The 17,500-nt window shown below is 32.6% G+C and overlaps 2 protein-coding genes and 1 long non-coding RNA gene across 14 annotated transcripts in view; 2 read left to right on the top strand and 1 right to left on the bottom strand.

The window, feature by feature from the left end:
• Positions 1–7,416, top strand: part of LOC118449700 (uncharacterized) — a 21,749-nt gene extending 14,333 nt beyond the window's left edge. For all 3 annotated transcript variants that reach the window (XM_035884568.2, XM_035884563.2, XM_035884566.2), the window contains 2 exons: positions 1,573–4,913; positions 5,289–7,416. In XM_035884568.2, the coding sequence (XP_035740461.1) occupies positions 2,675–4,913; positions 5,289–5,746 (2,697 nt within the window). In that variant the 5' untranslated portion in view covers positions 1,573–2,674 and the 3' untranslated portion in view covers positions 5,747–7,416. The remainder of the gene's footprint in view (positions 1–1,572; positions 4,914–5,288) is intronic.
• Positions 7,417–9,199: 1,783 nt separating this feature from the next.
• Positions 9,200–17,500, top strand: part of LOC118449703 (uncharacterized) — a 12,774-nt gene continuing 4,473 nt past the window's right edge. For 2 of the 6 annotated variants that reach the window (XR_014983020.1, XR_014983019.1), the window contains exons 1-2: positions 9,208–9,310; positions 16,378–16,527. This is a non-coding gene — a long non-coding RNA (uncharacterized LOC118449703). Of the gene's footprint in view, positions 9,311–16,377; positions 16,528–17,500 lie in introns of all 6 variants that reach the window. The other 4 variants (XR_014983021.1, XR_014983017.1, XR_014983018.1 and 1 more) reach the window with 3 other exon arrangements.
• Positions 9,722–17,500, bottom strand: part of e (nonribosomal peptide synthetase ebony) — a 13,505-nt gene continuing 5,726 nt past the window's right edge. For 4 of the 5 annotated variants that reach the window (XM_035884571.2, XM_035884573.2, XM_035884570.2 and 1 more), the window contains 10 exons: positions 16,971–17,126; positions 16,361–16,587; positions 16,040–16,102; positions 15,110–15,320; positions 13,698–13,865; positions 11,885–12,081; positions 11,552–11,747; positions 10,952–11,312; positions 10,263–10,713; positions 9,722–10,034 (listed from right to left, as the gene is read on the bottom strand). In XM_035884571.2, coding sequence (XP_035740464.2) covers positions 9,894–10,034; positions 10,263–10,713; positions 10,952–11,312; positions 11,552–11,747; positions 11,885–12,081; positions 13,698–13,865; positions 15,110–15,320; positions 16,040–16,102; positions 16,361–16,587; positions 16,971–17,126 — 2,171 coding nt within the window. In that variant the 3' untranslated portion in view covers positions 9,722–9,893. The remainder of the gene's footprint in view (positions 10,035–10,262; positions 10,714–10,951; positions 11,313–11,551; positions 11,748–11,884; positions 12,082–13,697; positions 13,866–15,109; positions 15,321–16,039; positions 16,103–16,360; positions 16,588–16,970; positions 17,127–17,500) is intronic. The other variant, XM_085661567.1, reaches the window with a different exon arrangement.

Genomic DNA, 17,500 nt, shown 5'->3' with positions numbered 1-17,500 from the left:
CCTCTTTTGTAACACAGATGATTTTAAAAATCAATTTTCTTGTTGGCTTTCTAAAGGCTTATTTTTTGTTTCAAATTGTTAGATTACAAACCTAGAAAATTAAAAAAAAAAAAAAAAAAAAAAAGAAAAGGAAAGAAAACGAGAAAAAAGCAATTGATTTTTAATATCACCTTTTCTGACCATCTTGTATCATTTTAATAGAGTAATTATTTCCAACGCTGTACGATTTCATATTGAAATGATATACATAATATATTTGAATAGCTGATCGAGTTGATGATAGGAAAAAATGTTCGTGTGTGCAAAGTATTCAATCCATAATCTCAATAAAGTATTATCGAGGATTTCATGTGATAACTCACGTCAAAACTCCATATTTGATAAAGATCGGGCAATATTATTGGGTGAACGATCTTATCGAAGGATACCATTAATTTTTATCGGTTTTATTCGATGTGCGTATATAACTATCGAGTTCTCATGAATGAATCGGACTTCTTCATATATGCCGTGAAATGATGAATGTATATGCATACATGTTACGAATACAGACACACATAAATTGTATGTATATATGCATATACATATTATTTTGTAATCGTGCGCAGATAACATGTAATAGGCTTGCTGAGGTCTTTCGAGGTATTAACACTTTCTGCGTACGGAGCATACATTTGAAAAGCTTAGCAATCCAATCAGAAGCGAGTTTCCACAGAGAATGTCGATTACGACATTCTTGACCCGAGCATCGTGGTAAGTAACGCACGAGTAGATAGCAACTCAGCATCGAAGAAACCTTGCGCACATCACTTGGAAACTTATATTTGTATGTGCCTGTACAGGCATGTGCGTGCGTGTCTACAGTTTAGTTTCTTCATCCTAGCATCTAATAATCTTATGAGAAAATTCTTACTAGTTGGATATCTATTCTATTTATTTTAAGATTGATCATTTTGAATATAAAAATATAAGTGAGAATAAAAAGAGGAAAAAGAAGAGAGAGAGAGAGAGAGAGAGAGAGAGAGAGAGAGAGAGAGAGAGAGAGAGAGAGAGAGAGAGAGAGAGAGAGAAACACAATAACTCGACAAAAGACTGATTCATCTCGAAGTACCCCTAAATTTCCTGTCGTTGTACTCCTCTTACAAGAGTAACTAATGAATTGTAAGGCTTCGTCAGTTTTACGATATCATTATCCCCCCGAAAAACAATATTCCTCGTTACAACACTCCTATAGATCATTTTACAATCGATTTTGTTTGCAATATCACGTTACTAGAGGAGAATCCTATCATTATAAGCTTTTCAATAGGAAAGTGGTGACTAGTGTCCCGTTTTACATCGGTATATTCGCGAAGAGGATTATAATGATAGAAGCTAATAATAATAATGATGATGATGATAATAATGATAATAATAATGATAATGATGATGATATTGACAATGATGATAATAATAACGATGGTATAAAAAATAATTAAAAAAAAAGGATAAAATAAGTAGGACTAAATAAAAATGGAACTATTTAAAAACCATATCTAATTTTTTTTTTCTTGTTCATTTTTTATCTTTTAGGTATCGGCTTTCTAACCGATGGATCAAGGATTAAATAAACCGCATTCATCTCGCATATACAAAAGGCGTGCATGAAGCATGAAAAAATATCACGGATTTCTTCTATGCACCTTCGACGAATATTGGAAGATCAGTCTCCGTTTGATATTTGGAATCGAATGTTCCTCGAGGATATTTATCTGTGATGATCTCGAATAGAGATAACGTTGAATCAAGAAAACCAAGCACGAGGATATCTCCCGCAGGTCGAAATAAATAAGTTTCTTTTTTTTTTTTTTTTTCTTTTTTTTTTCTTCTTCAGAAAGATAACTTTTTGGCCATGCCATTATAATAGAAGCCAAACAAAGTGCTCTACCACGATCTTTTATTCATCCCTATCGGATGATTTCAATTCGAGTAAAAGAACTGATCGGGCTATGATAAAGCTGGGAGATATTCGATTGATATTGGAGTCTGGTGGTCAAATTAATACCAGTCACTGTGGAACAAAATGTGACGGGCTAATTGAATGCTATTAACCTGTCAAGATATTACGAATGAGTGAGAAGAACACACACACGCACACACACACACACACACATATATATATATATATAAATATAAAAAAAATTATAAGTTTAAGAATGTAGAAATATCTATGAAAGATTTATTGACTGATTTGAGATTCTAAAAATGACGAGAATACCTACGAATACTAGAGCGATGATGCTCGATAGGTAAGAAAAGGACTGGCCCTTCTCTCTCTTTTCATTTCCCAGCCCATGAACGATAAATATTGAATAATTCATAGGAAGATCTTTTTCGCTCTTCCGATGCATCAATAAAAGAGGAAGGCGCAAATGGGAATAGAAGAGTAATCTCAAAGACTGGTCCTCGTAAGTGTCCTTATTTCGAGAATCCTCCCCACCGTCGTCTTCTCTAGGTCGTTACTATCTGCCTATTACTACTACTACTACTAGTACTCCTATCGCTGGTACCACCACCACCACCACCACCACTACCATCTTGGCTCTTCGTCGGCACTCCTTTCTCCCGGTTATGGAATGAGCCGGCGTTCGAATACTTGGACGTTCGCGGGCTCGCATAAACATTATCGAGCATCATGATAGGAACGATGCGCTTACTTCTCTCGTCATTTTTAATTACCATGCAATTTTGTGTGAACGTTTGCCTGTCAAGCGGTGACGGTGGCCCTAATAGTCCTATCTTCAATCTAGATCATACGGCGTTAGAAAAGAATCTCGCTGCAATATTTATCAAGGTCGCACACAGTTCGGCTACCACAAAACGTAGCGTACCTGCTTATGACGCTCAAGTTTCAGCTAGTACTACCTTATCGACCGTACCGTCGCCTTTAACAACCTTCACCACCGCTACGACTACAACGGCGACTAAGTCAACGACGACAACAACGACAACGACGACTAGAGCTATAACAACCTCTGCGATTAATCCCTCGTTACATTCTATAAGAATACCAGTACCTCGTGCTACAGCATCGTCGGGTATACGTGATTTACCATCGTATGCACCGCCTTCGCGAGCCTTGTTTACACCACCTCTACCGCCGGAGTACCTTCATCCATTCGCCGATAAGCCAACGCTTAGGGGTACAAATTCTGACGTACATACTGGTGCAAGAAGGCCCGTACCACCACCTAGTCTTACCCCGGCACACGAGAGAATACCAATCAGGCCGCCTGACCTAGTACAAGTGCCTGCTTCCCATGGCCCAGAGAGACACTCGCATTCCAGGAATAAAGCCATCAATACGAGCAACGTCAATACAAAATTTGGACTCGATTTTGCCGAGAACGAGAAGAGAAATAATTCGAACGAGTTTGTACCGACTCTTCATTATCCAAGCATATCGCGGATTCTTTCCGGTAGCAATGGTAGAAAACAAGACATTCCTGAGATTCTTTTGAAACCGCTTGCTACAAAGAGTCCATTGCAGAACGTACCATTGGTTATAACGACCGAGAGAATGAGTACGTCGACTATGATGTTGGTAACGACAACACCCGCTACAGGAACGACTACTATGATGCCGATGACGAGTACAGTCGATCCGTTTAAGAAGATTACTCAACCGACTATTTTCAACCTGCCAAATACGAGAAGGCAGGAGAACGACGGCGATTATCAACATGGCCTGAGAACGGAGAATGGTTTCAAGACGGATAATATCGAGATAGTCGATACAGAAAGACTGCCATATCCCCAACCTCAGCCACCGGCACCACCATCGAAGAAACCAAACGACAAGGACGGTGATTCTTTGGTACCTCACATAGATACGAATCCTTCAGAATCAACATGGAAAATCGCCTGGTCTCTTCACGTTTACGTAGCGGCCATCATGTTCACTCTGATGGCCTTATATTCGATCTACAAGATCGTTCGTTTCAACGAAGCTACCAATCTTCTTACCCAGTCGTACTTCCTCGCCGTTCATCTTCTTTTAACGACTGTCTGTACTCTGAGGTGTTTTCATCTGTTCTACGATGCCTACAATTTGGGCCATTCTTTGCCGGAACCATTATCACGTGTTTTAATGTACTTACCGGCACCGTTGTTATCGGCAGCCTTTGCAACGCTCATGCTGTATTTAGCCCGATGCTCCGAGGCACCATCGTTGAACAACAAACTCTTATCTCCAGCTGCCCTAGTTTTATTCTCAACCGTTCACATAGTTTTATGCGTCTCTCTCCACGTGTCCACTCACGTGTTAGGTTATCGAGATGAAGCAGAGATATTGCCCCTAGTTTGTCAGTGTATCTACATCATTATTTGCGTTACACTCGGCCTCTGTTATGTTTATGTGTATCGTGTCGTACGCTCGCAGATACACATTACGAACAATAAGACTGCTGGTGTCAATCACGTGGTCGCTGGCATCGATCCTTCGACCGTGGCATTGAGTACAGCAATTACGACGACCACAGCGACAGCAATACTCTTCATACTGATAGGTTTTGTTCAGCTCTATGGTATATTTGGCATACGTGAACGTTCTCAGCCATATCCTTGGGTCTGGTGGGGTTGGCAGTTCTTTGTCAGGTTACTAGAACTCTCCGTTTGTGGACTATTGGTTTGGGTCGCTAGTCTCTCGCAATATCCCCTACGAGAGAAACAACTCCAACAGCATCCAGCTCACTCAGGTTTTGCTCTATTCCCGTGTGGCAGTTCCACGTCTACGGAGAACATGGACGATGTATTGTATCCAGCTATATGCAGCACAAATCAAGCGATACAAAATTATACCATGAGGACTGGGAAACAAGTCTACGACGACAGTTTTCCACTTAACACGTTGCCCGAACATTTGAACATATCAGGTAGACATTACTTAAATAGTATCGATGATATTTTATTCAAGATATAGCTTGAACTTTATTTAAATGGATTATTACTCTAGTAATGGTTTATAGTAGTGATTAGATGATTATGAAACTGAGGTCTAACATCATATACATATTTTGATATTTGAACTTTCATTATTTAACAATTGTATCTCTGTATATATAAACGCAGATAAAAATAAATATATTTATTCTTGAATTTAGTAATTTTTTTATGTAATCGTAAAAGCTTTAAAAGTAGTGTGCGAGACAATATGTCTCTTTTAATATCTAAAACGACTTAGGTCACTTTGCTAATTATCGACTCATATACAAAGTATAAGTTTAGTTAACTGTTGCTGCTACTTTCAGGTACCTTCGAAAGGCATTCCATTCGTAAGTCCGGCACGATGGGTCATTTTCCGCATGAAGGCCGGGGATCATTGAGTCGTCATGGCAACGGTGTGCAAACTTTGAGAAATTCCGAGAGTCGGGGCAGGCATACACCTGTTCCGGCTTTACACGAGCAAGCTCCAACAACTGGGTCTACAATGCTGGTGGCGGAAGACGGCTTCGTCAGGTTTCGAAATTTAGGTGCGGAAGAAGACGATTTATCTGATAGCCAGAGTATGGTGGGAACTCATGGTAGAGGGAGTTCGTTGGCCGGTAGCGTTAGATTTAATGCAAGGCATACCAACATTCAACACCAACATCAACATTCGCAGCACCAGCATCCTACTCAGCATCAACATCAGCATCAACACTCGTTGCAACATTCTCACCCGAGCCAACATCAGACGAGTCATCATCAACTCTACAACAATACGTAGAGATTCGTCGTCGTGCTAAATTATTACGATGATGCGGCTTAGTGAACCTATTTCATCGTTTATCAGCTGGATACGTCAAACGGCTCGATAAATGGATGGACTTATCGAACAAATAAATATATCGCGTTATAATTATATATAGAAATATATATATATATATATATATATATATATGTATGTATACACATATACACACACACACACACACGCCAATTGAGAGAACTGATGATCGTTAGGTAAAAAGCGTAAGACGCTTTTTCGTCGACATTGTCGTATAATGTCCGAGTAATTTTTTTAATTTGTATATCTTTGCGAAACGCGGTATCGCGTTGTCATCGTCATCGAAAAAAAAAAAAGAAAAAGGAAAAAGAAAACGTGAAAAGTGTTCCCAGTGCGCTCTGCGCGAGTGTCGATTTGTACCTCGCGAATTAAATTTTTCTTGGACGACTCTCGTTTCATCATGCAGGGATGAGGGATGAAAGTCCCTAGGTATACCAAAAGTTTCTAGGCGACATTAAAAATCAATTTTATCACTTTTAGAGACATTTAGGCTAAACTTTTTTTTTCTTTCTTTGTTTTTTCTTTCATCTTTTTTCCCCTGAGATTGTAACACTACGACTATAACTCGTCAAACTACAAAACCTAAACTATGCGCCTGATAAGTCTCGAAAAAAAAAAGTAATTGATTTTTATAATTACGTAGGAACTTTTGGTCTGTTCTGTATTATCGCGAAAAGAAGATATTGTCTCCCCCTTGTTGTATAGAAAAAAAAAGGAAAAAAAAAAAGAAAAAAAAATCATTCCTATATATTTCTCACTCCTCTCCTTTTTACGTGTTATTATCATCACGTCTTATTAACACGCGCATCATCTAACTTTGCGAGTCGAGCCGCTACCCCTACTCTAATGTACTTATATTTATTTTCTATCTTCTAATAGGCGAAGAAAGAAAGAAAGAAAACAAGTAAACAAGTATACGACGAATTCTCGTTCATGAAAACGAGATTCATGTTTCGTATCTGGATAGTCCAGGGTATTTCGAGTCGTAATGTTATTAATTAGGCACTTGGTACTTAATAAGATGATAAATACGTGTGATTGAAAAGAAAAGAAAAAAAAAATAAGAAGTTATACGGTATCTCTCCCTCAACGTAATGTAATGGAAGCAAGCTTTATTCTCATATATATTTTATCATTTTTTTATTTATTGTTATTATTATTATTATTAGTATTATTATTGTTGTTATTATTCTCTGTCCGATTAATATTAAACTCGGCTATATGAAATGGAGTGGAAGAATGAACGATTCAATTTTTTTTTTTTTTTTTATATATATATACTGATAACTTATATCCATAATAATAATAATAATAATAATAATAATAATAATAATAATAATAATACAATAAAAAAATAATAATAGATGGTCGATAAAAAAATATTTTGCCTTTTGTTCAATATGGCGCCATAGAATACGTAAATCACACATCTGTTCTCTTTTGGTGCGCTCGTCCTTTAAATTCTCGCGTGTATTCAAAATGACGTCCGTTTTACTGATGTTCAATGGGAGATATATTTTTCAATCAAAAACACCCATACATACTAAAAAGTAAAAGTCGATCATGATTTTTCAAACGTATATTATTATTTAAAAAGAAAAAAAGAAAAATGCGATTATCTTAAAAACGGTATATTCTAAAAGGAGACATATTCTCTTATTGAAAGCTAATTATTGTCGAACTAAACGAAAAGAAAAAAAGGAATACACCGTTTGTACAGTCAATATTAATAATTGATAATTTAACGACCGATCGTTATGAATGTACATTTTATTCATCGTCCAACAACCCTCTTTGAGCCGTATAAAATTGATTAGTTTTATTTAAAAAATATAAATTAAACAATCAATTTTGATATCGATGTTCCTTTTAGCGCATGTCAAAGTTATTTATAATATATAATGCATTTATTATCAATGCTCTTATATATTGTGTTTTGAAATATTCATCAATTGTTAATTATGCAAAAAACGAAAACAAAAGACAGGAGGAAATCACATAATATTTATTATTATTGCAAACACATGTGCACTGACGTTAAGTTTTCTCTTGGCAAGTTGCAATAAGGTCACGTGATGAAATCAATGAGAAAAAGGAAGAAGGTGCAATGTACCTTTACAATGCTATCTAAGTTATTTTAGAAATAATATCAGAATGTGTGTGGTCATAGTATTGAAGCATTGTGTAATTTTAATGTTATACGTTTATAGAAGAGGCTACGGAGGGTTTAGTTTAAGTTATAAGAACTTTGAACATATGTTTAATTTATATTATTAAGATTTAGCATTTAATTAGACATATGATATATATATATATATATATATATATATATATATATCATTAATTTTTTAGCGAGCAAATACAAGCGAATAAGACAATTTGACATACGAGCCAGTAATTATTTTTCTTATTTTTGTATTTTTGTGTTTTTAAAAATGTTTTTTTTTACTTCTCAGAACCTAATGGTACAAAGTAGGAGTTTCTACTTTTCCTTTCGTATATTAATATATAGGCTTAAGCAGTCGTGCAGTCTGTATGTTTATATTGACATTGTAAATACGACGGTACATATACACAGAATCTTATAATTGATGATAAATATATTTGTCACACGGTAGATTTTTACATGAAAAGACGATTCAAAAATCTATCGGTAGGTTGTCCGCAATTTTAATTCTCGACATCATATCTCAATTGTAAATTCCAATGAACACGCTCTCGTTTTTTAATTTATAACAGAAATCTGTATTTATTATGTGAGAAATACATTCCACAGAGAGAGAGAGAGAAAGAGAGAGGCGAATTAGTGGAATTTTATTGCTATTTTAGATTAACATAATACGGAAAAGAGAGAGAGAAAGAAAGAGAGAAAAGAAAGAGAAAGAAAGAGAGAGAGAGAGAGAGAGAGAAAGAGAGAGAGGAACAAATGTGTAAATAAAAGCTTTTTGCGAAATATTATATGCTCGTCTCAGCTTATCATTTTCTAATAAGTATTTCAATATGTTTATGCGGGTTTGTATGAGTTACATGCGCGTAGATCTCTGTATGTGCGCATACTGTACATAGATATGTATAAATGTAGATAAGTGATATCTCTAAAAGACACCAAATAACTTAAATGTATTGCTCTTTGAAATTATGATTTATATAAATAATTGAATTGTATTTTGCATTTCGAAAAATTGGCACACCAAAAATTTCAAGAGTATTAATTCGTATTGAATTTATTTGAAATCGTATTAAATTCGTATAAAATCGTATAAAATTATTAAAAAAAATAAGAGATAATTAGACTTTTGTAAAATTCAATTTTTTGTGCGTCTAATCCAATAATTAGTATATTCGAAAGAAGCGGGTAATAGAAAAATGGCCGTAGATGTCGCCTCGGACGCATTAATATATACATAAATATATTTTTTTAAAAGTAATTGCAGTATAACGACTATATTGGGATCATAAGTGCGTATGTTCGATTAGAAAGGATCTAATTGAAAATGAAATTTGGTGAGTGATTTTTTTCTTTTATTACATATTTAAATAAGATACAATAATTTAATCTCTATATCTAGCGTCTAGAAAAATTATCATGTGTTCGTCAATTCGATAAAAAAAAAAAAAAAAGAACAAGAAATGACAGATTCATTTACTTAGAGATACATATAGATATATACATATTCGTGTACAGATTAAGAGCGATATTTTGCGTATTAACATTTGATAAAAAAAAATTTTTTGCCAATGAAAGAAAATTGATCGTAAAAATAATTTTTTGGTTATGACAAAATTAAGTCCAAACTAATTTGATCGCAGATGTTATCTACAATATTTCTTTTTCTTTTTTTTTCTTTTCCTTTTTTTTTCCATAATCTTAACAATCAATGTGATGCCCATTTGTCATAATTATTTCTTATTCGCGATCTTTTTATGTATATATATATTTATTTATTCGTTTATTTAAAATATTAACCGAAAAATATAAGTGACTGAGATTTCATGAAGAAGTAATGAAAATCTCTGCAAGATGTCGCTCGTACACGTACAGGGGCAGTCCTAAGCTATTTACACGCAATAAATTGCAACAATCTTTTTAGTCGATCATTTTCAATGAGCAAATTGCCACTTGAGAGTCTGGTGCCCTACCGAATGGCTTTGAATCATCCGGTGCTATATACTCGTTCACTCGATAGGTCAACATCGTTTCATACGCATATACGTCTATAGCAAGTTGCTAAAAATTTAAGAGAAAAAAAATATTTATCGTTTTTTTTTTTCTTCACATATAAGAGCGATTTGAAAAGAAGAATTTTTTTGTTTTATAAATTTAATTCTTAAAGTGAAACGCATCGTGAAGCGAAAAAAAAATAAATTAATTTGTCAAATTGCATTATTAGATACGGATGTGTCGATAAGTTAGTTACTTGCAGATATCGATTATCGACCGAGAATAAAGAATTACCTGCGTCAAGGGACTCGTATTCGTCGTGAATATACCACCGTATTCCTTTTTCCTGGCAACTCTCAAACAATATTCTTCCATTTCTCCTATAATTATAACATTTTCCGCTGGCGCTAAATCAGAATGCGTCGCCATCATAAAATTATGTATTATCTGTCCCTTTCCCTTCGGCAATTTTTTCTCTCTGATTGGTTTCTCCAAATATTCGAGAAAGTCAAAGACTATCGTTAATTTTGAGTCAATCTCAACTTCCGGCTCGTCCCATAGATCGAAATTCAAGCTAACGCCGATAACTCGATCGTCTTGAGATGATTTTACAACGAAACTTAAATCTTTTTCGATCAATGGCTCCCATAACTTTTCCATCAATATTCGGTAATCCTCTCTGCTTATGTCATCTATCAACCATTGCTCTAAATCGGCTTTCGAGTAGAAACTTTCTGTGATTATCCTGGAATAATGAAAGGGATAAACGATATGTTAAAAAAGTCGTTCGTTGAAAAACATTAGATAATATCCTTAATTCTTTGTTTACTTAATCTCTGTAAATTTTATACGCATAAAACTATATAAGTAATTAAATGCAACATATCTAACTTTTACTTTTGATGTCAAGTGAAATTCATGAAATGTAGTGAAAAAATGTCGTGAAAAATATTCCGCTTATATAAGGATCCTAAGATACATACTTGATCGCGTTCTCTTTGTGTGAATCGTTCAACATTTCGAAATATCGTTGCTCCTCGTCGATGTTCTCTTTCAAATTATCATCCTTGGTGTTGGTCTTCAATAGTCTTAAAACATCGGCCAATGTTTTAGCCGTGATAAATTCCGTTATTCCAATGGAATAACCTTGATCCCTTAATTTTGTAACGGTATAGACAGAATTCAAGGAATTTCCACCAAGTTCGTAAAAGTTCCCCTCCAAATTTACTGTTCCTCGATTGCTTGCACCAATCACGGTTGCAATCGTGGGAAACAATACTTTGGCTTTCGCAAGATCTTCTTCTGATACACCGGTATAATCGCAATTAGCGATTTCGTCGTTCTCTAAATATGCCGAGAAAAGGTCGAGAAGAATCATCATTAAATTTTCCAAGTAAACTCTAATCGTTTGATTGTTAAAAAGTCTTCTACCAATGGATTTTTATCTCTAATGATTAATGTAATGACGATGCAGAGTTACGAAGAATCTAGTAAATTTCTTAAGCTCTCCTTATGAAATCGCGTGGATACAAAGATAAATACGGAAAAAGAGAGAAATAAATAAAGAAATACAAATTACCTACCATTAACGAGATTCGATGATTCATATTGTTTGAAGAGCATCTGACGATCGGTTTTACCGTTCGTTAAAAGCGGTATGTGATTAACGATTATAACCTGCGGTTGCATGTAAAGTGGCATTCTCTTTTGTAAAGCAACTTCGATTTCCCTACTACTGATCTTAGTTTCCTCCTTTACCGTTATAAACGCCAGTAATGCCTATTTACGTAAAGAAACGAAAAAAGTGTCTTTTTATTAGACTCACAATCAGCTTTTATCTATTCTCTCATTGGAAATTTACGAGATCGATTTCAAGATAAAAAGATCGTTAAAAATGTAAAAGAATTTGTTCTCACCTGCGACAAATCACCAGGCTTGTAACAAAGTACTACGGCCTTATCGATTTCCGGCGTTTTCGATACGATTTTTTCAACTTCGGAAAGATCAACCCGGTGACCCCGAACTTTGACTTGAGAATCGACACGTCCTTCGTATATCATCGTTCCCTTGACGATTTTTGCGTAATCACCGGTCCGAAAAACTCTCGAGTATTCTGTCGAGAAAATAAATGTCATTCGAAAATGACGAATCAAAGTTTTTTTATTTTCTTTTTTCTTTTTTTTTTTTTCTTTTTTTTTACTCCTTATTTGCTTTTGCCTTTGCCATCTAATTTCTGTTTCCTATCCGTTCGTTTGTTCGTAGCGTTAGCAATAATTAAATATACTTTCAATTTTTTATCTTCTTCAAGAATATCATTCAAACGATACTCATTATTGTTACCTTAGATCTATCGGAATTATAACTTAGATAAAATTAATTAAATATTGCAAGACCTTTATTAGAAAATTTTTTCTTCTTTTTTCCTTTTCGTGGATTTACAGCGAACAGAAATATTGAAATCTATAGAATTAATTAATTAAGCCTTTTATACCTTTTTCATATTCTTCTCTCTCTCTCTCTCTCTTTCTCTCTCTCTCTCTCTCTCTCTCTCTCTCTTTCTCTCTCTCTCTCTCTCTCTCTCTCTCTCTCTCTCTCTCTCTCTCTCTCCCTCTGTTACTATCTAATAATCTCTGAAACCATTTACAATACACTATTTCTTATCTAGAGCATTCGTGCTCTACTTTGTTAACTGGTCTTATTTTTTATTGTGTCCTTTTTTGATTTTTTAGAAATTAGAGAAAGAAGATTACGAGTATTATAGAAAATGTTTGTGTGTGTGTGTGTGTGAATATTAATATAATATTCAGTGACCTCATCGCATCCATCAGAGAAATAAGGTGTGATCCTTATTTATTGAATCATATAGAATTATAATTATTAGTAGATTTATTACGATCATTCGATCGAATATTGAATGATCAATATAACGTTATAATTTGAAAGTATTTCAATCTAAGATCGAAGAAAATTGAATGAGAAAAATTATCTTATATTATCGCGTGTCAGTGGATTGCAAAAAAAATTCAAACTTCAGTTGAATTTAATTAACGTGTATTATATATACATTAAATGTCATGGTATCTTGTATAATTACTTGTCCTTAAGAAAAGAGGAAGGAAAATATGAAGAAGAGAGAGAGGGAGAGAGAGAGAGTGAGAGAGAAAGAGAGAGAGAGAGAGAGAGAGAGAGAAAGGGAGAGAGAGAGGAAGAGAGAGGGAGAGTGAGAGAGAGAAATATGAAATCTTGATTTCATTAATTCTTTACGTTTGTTGGACAAAACATATAACTGTTGCAATAAAGCAGATTTAAGCCGCATTGTTACGAAACAAAAATAAATATTATAATAACAAATGCAAAATATTTTATTTGTAGTAATGCATGACGCGTAATAGGAACAGTGGAATAAATAATAGAAAATATTTTCAGTTAATATTATGAAAAAATATGATAATAATAAATGATTATAATCAAAAGAGATTTAAAGGATGAGGCAAAAATTCTTATGTGATTTTAAAAGTCGATTACTTTTTTTTTTTTTTCGAAACTTTGAATTTTTGTAATTTTAAAACCTAAGTTTGTAGTTCTACGCTTTGAAAGAAAAAAAACAATTGGCCTAAAAGATCTCGAAAAAGAGTAATTGACTTTTAATAATCATTTAGAAAATTTTGACTCATCTTGCATAAATAGAAAAAAGAAATATGTATTCAAAAATCGATAAAAAAAACCAACCTGGATCGATCGCATATGGATTATCCATAAATCGATGAGATTCTCGATCTCGCAAATAGCCAACTGCCAAATTTCTACCAGCTACTAGTAATTCGCCGATTTCCCCTTGAGGTACCAAACGCATATCCTCGTTAACTAAATAGACCATGCAATTATCTAAAGGATTGCCTGAAATGAAAAGTGGAAAAAATTTCATTAAAAAAAAAAAAAAAAGAAAAAAACAAAGAATTATTTTGCACATCGAATTATTATAGATTATATATATATATATAAATATATATATATATATATATATATATATATATATATGGATATATATTCGAATATTCTAACTATTATAAGTTATACATATATACCAACGCATAAATACAATTTCTATGTACCTATATCTATATCTATATTAAATAGATATTGTATATTTGTGTGTGTGCCTATGTATAACTTCTACTAATTAAAATATTCGAATTATATAATATTAAGTGTAGCAATTTATGTAAAAGCAGGGATAAATGAGAAGAAATGAAGGAGAATGGTTAAAAGCGTAATATAAATTTATCGAGAATATATAATAAACTTATATGGAAACGTAAAAGAAACGTAATGCGATATCAACGTTTACGAAAATCGATAAAAACTATCATTATTTATATAATAAATTAGAATAAAATAATAATTAACAGTAATAAAATTAGAGTAGCATCATTAAATAATAATAATAAATTAAATTTTATCATTGAAAAAATTACTAATTAATTTCTCTTTCAAAATTTTAGAAATCAGAAAAAATTTTAATTTTTCATAAATTTTAAATGTCATATTTCTTAACGCAATTTAATGTCCTTTAATCTTTAATTTACATCTTTGCATTTTTATTTCTAATTATGATTTCGAATGTTAGATTGCTTGAAGAAAATCGGAGGAAAAATAAAGAAGAAAAAGCGGAAATGTTAGAACATTTGTGACATTTCAAGAGTTTTTTTGGAAAAAATAAATGTATTTCCGGGGGCGTGGAGAGAGAGAGAGAGAGAGAGAGAGAGAGAGAGAGAGAGAGAGAGAGAGAGAGAGAGAGAGAGAGAAAGAAAAATAAGAATGTGTTCTTGATTTCATTGACTATAGAGAATTTGAAATTAATAAACGTTGTGTTACTTTGTTTTTGATTAGTTTCTCATGATCGAAGTATATGCGAATAACTTTAAATATTTTATCGTCTGGAGAAAATCAAAAAATAATTTTTTTCTTTTATTTCATTTTTATTTTTCAAAATTATTTGTCTACGATAAAGAAGTGATTACTATAGAATAGAGAGAAAGTTGATTCTAATCATAGCACGTCATTAATAATTAGTTCGATTAGAATATGTTAAGAAAGATAAGAATAGAAAAAGAACAAAGAAATTTAAGTGAAGAACTTACCGATAGGTATTTTCTCTGATATCTCTAGATCGTTAAGACTGTGCATTATATGGTAAGTGACATCTCCCATGATTTCGGTGCTACCATAAAAATTTGCCAGCATCTTATTATCACCATGAAAGGTTATAAAGAACTGGTCTGCTAAGGAAGTCGATAACGTCTCGCCAGAACAGATCCAAAGTTTCAAAGAAGGCAGGGAGTTTTGTTTATTCTGAAAGATCAAGGAAAAGTCAAATAAGATCGAGATAAAATCTTTCTCTCGTTTATGCAAAATAGACAACGAGTTTTGCTTATTTTGGTAGATCAAGAAAAGGTTAAATAGATCATAATAAAATTTTTTTCACATTAGTACAAAATTGCAAATAAAGGCACTAGTTTTTTGCTTATTATAGAAGGTTAGGAAAGATAAAATTTTTCTCAAGATAAAATCTTTCCTTTCATATAATCCTTAGTATATCGAAATAAATTTGCTTTCATAACTTGTATTTTTATGTAAGAGTTCTACATGTCTACAAAGGTATTTGACAGATAATTATAACCATCAAAGTTCATAAATTATTCTTATTATCTTTATAAAAGTAAATTAAAATAAATATTTTATGGAAAATAATTGATAATGTCAGTTGAAATCTGTACATGCATATTATCTATTTATCTTTATTATTTCTTTTTTCTCACGTGTTATACTCATTATTATTTACATAATATTTTCAATTAATTATTACGATGTCCTTGTACCGATAGTTCGTTAAGTATTAAGAATATCTGTATAAGAATTAGAAATGAGAAAATGTGAACTAATCGCGGCCTTGTTGATTTTTTCCTCATTCATTTCTGCTTTTTCTTTTTCTTTTTTTATTTTATTTTCTCTCTTTTTAAATATTTCCGTAATATATTTGATATACTTTGGAATCGATCAATCGATCTTACCTGTAATTTAAAATACATCAGCATAGATTGTAGGAGAGATGGCACCAAGACCAGTCGTTGAATCTGAAAACGTGAATGTCAATTTTTTTATTTAGCATCGTAATCGCTGATGAAACAGAATGATTTCATATCTTCTCCTGTTTACGTCTATGTACATTTTTTTTCTTTTTTTGTTTTACTTTTTTCCCCCTCTATTTTCCCGTCTATTTCATCATCTCTCCCTCATATATTTCTCTTATGTTTTATCATAATTTCCATAAATACGTTTTTATCTTTCTTTTCTACGTACGTATAACAATTGTAAAAGGATTTAATTCTCACCTTGTGCTTTTCCAAAGTTTGTACGAATCTTTCTGGATTTTTCGTTACGTCCCTGGGAACGACGACCAATGTACGACCTTGTAACAATGGACCCCAAATTTCTGGCACACTATCGACGAACGTTAAAGCCGTTTTAAAGATGCAACGATTCTCGTTCGTCCAATAAGGTAATTCCCGCCATTGCCAGTTCAATCGATTCAAAATTGTTGAGTGACGTATCAGGACACCTTTATATATATATATATATATATATATATATATATATATATATATATTTTTTTTAGTTTGTATTTATTTATTTATTTTTTTTTTCAAATATCATTGGTGAGATTATGAGGTGATAAAAGTAAACAAAAAAAAATATTATATGTTTTTTTATTAGGAAAGATAAAGATACACAAAGGCAGAGTGAAAATAGTTTCTGAATGATTCGTAAAAATCAATTATATTCTCTTTCAAGATTTTTTAGGATAATACTTTTTTTATATTGTAAAATCCTAACAGAAAGTCGCCTAAAGAGTATCAAAAAGGAGTAATTGATTTTTAATATCACATAAAAACTTTAAGCCTACCTTGTTGGTTTAAAAACAAGAGATTAGCTTTTCGTTACCTTTTGGAGTTCCTGTACTACCGGAAGTATAGAGTACGATCGCCAATTGTTTTGAATTCTCTTCATATTCCAAAATGTCGTCATTTTCGATTCGAGCCTCGTCGAATAGTTGGTCGTAAGTTTTCGTTATCGTCCCAGTATACAATGATATGTCAGCTAAAAGTTGTTGATCTTTACTGAATTGCTTTTCTCAATATTCTTTATTTTTATCATTTTTATCTCTTTATTGCTTTCATCCATATATATGATAATATATGATACGAGAGCCTGTTTTATACTGTTTTTTATATGTTAAGATATCGTACTTTGTGAAACTCCGAATATAAAAAAAAGATATTTATATTATACAACATTTTATGTTATATAAAACCTTATTAAAATTAATGTATGTAAATAATTATTTTCAGATAAATCATGCAGAACGAAGATATTAATTTAAATATTTATTAGTACTAGAAATAATAAAATATCTAATTTTCAATTAAACAGGTTTCCATATTCATATTTATAAATACGTTCGTTTTTTTTTC

The sequence above is a fragment of the Vespa mandarinia genome, chromosome 15 (assembly GCF_050613455.1).
Source record: "Vespa mandarinia isolate Hongniang chromosome 15, ASM5061345v1, whole genome shotgun sequence".
Classification (NCBI taxonomy): Eukaryota; Metazoa; Arthropoda; class Insecta; order Hymenoptera; family Vespidae; genus Vespa; species Vespa mandarinia.
This window is presented reverse-complemented; position numbering and strand designations above follow the sequence as displayed.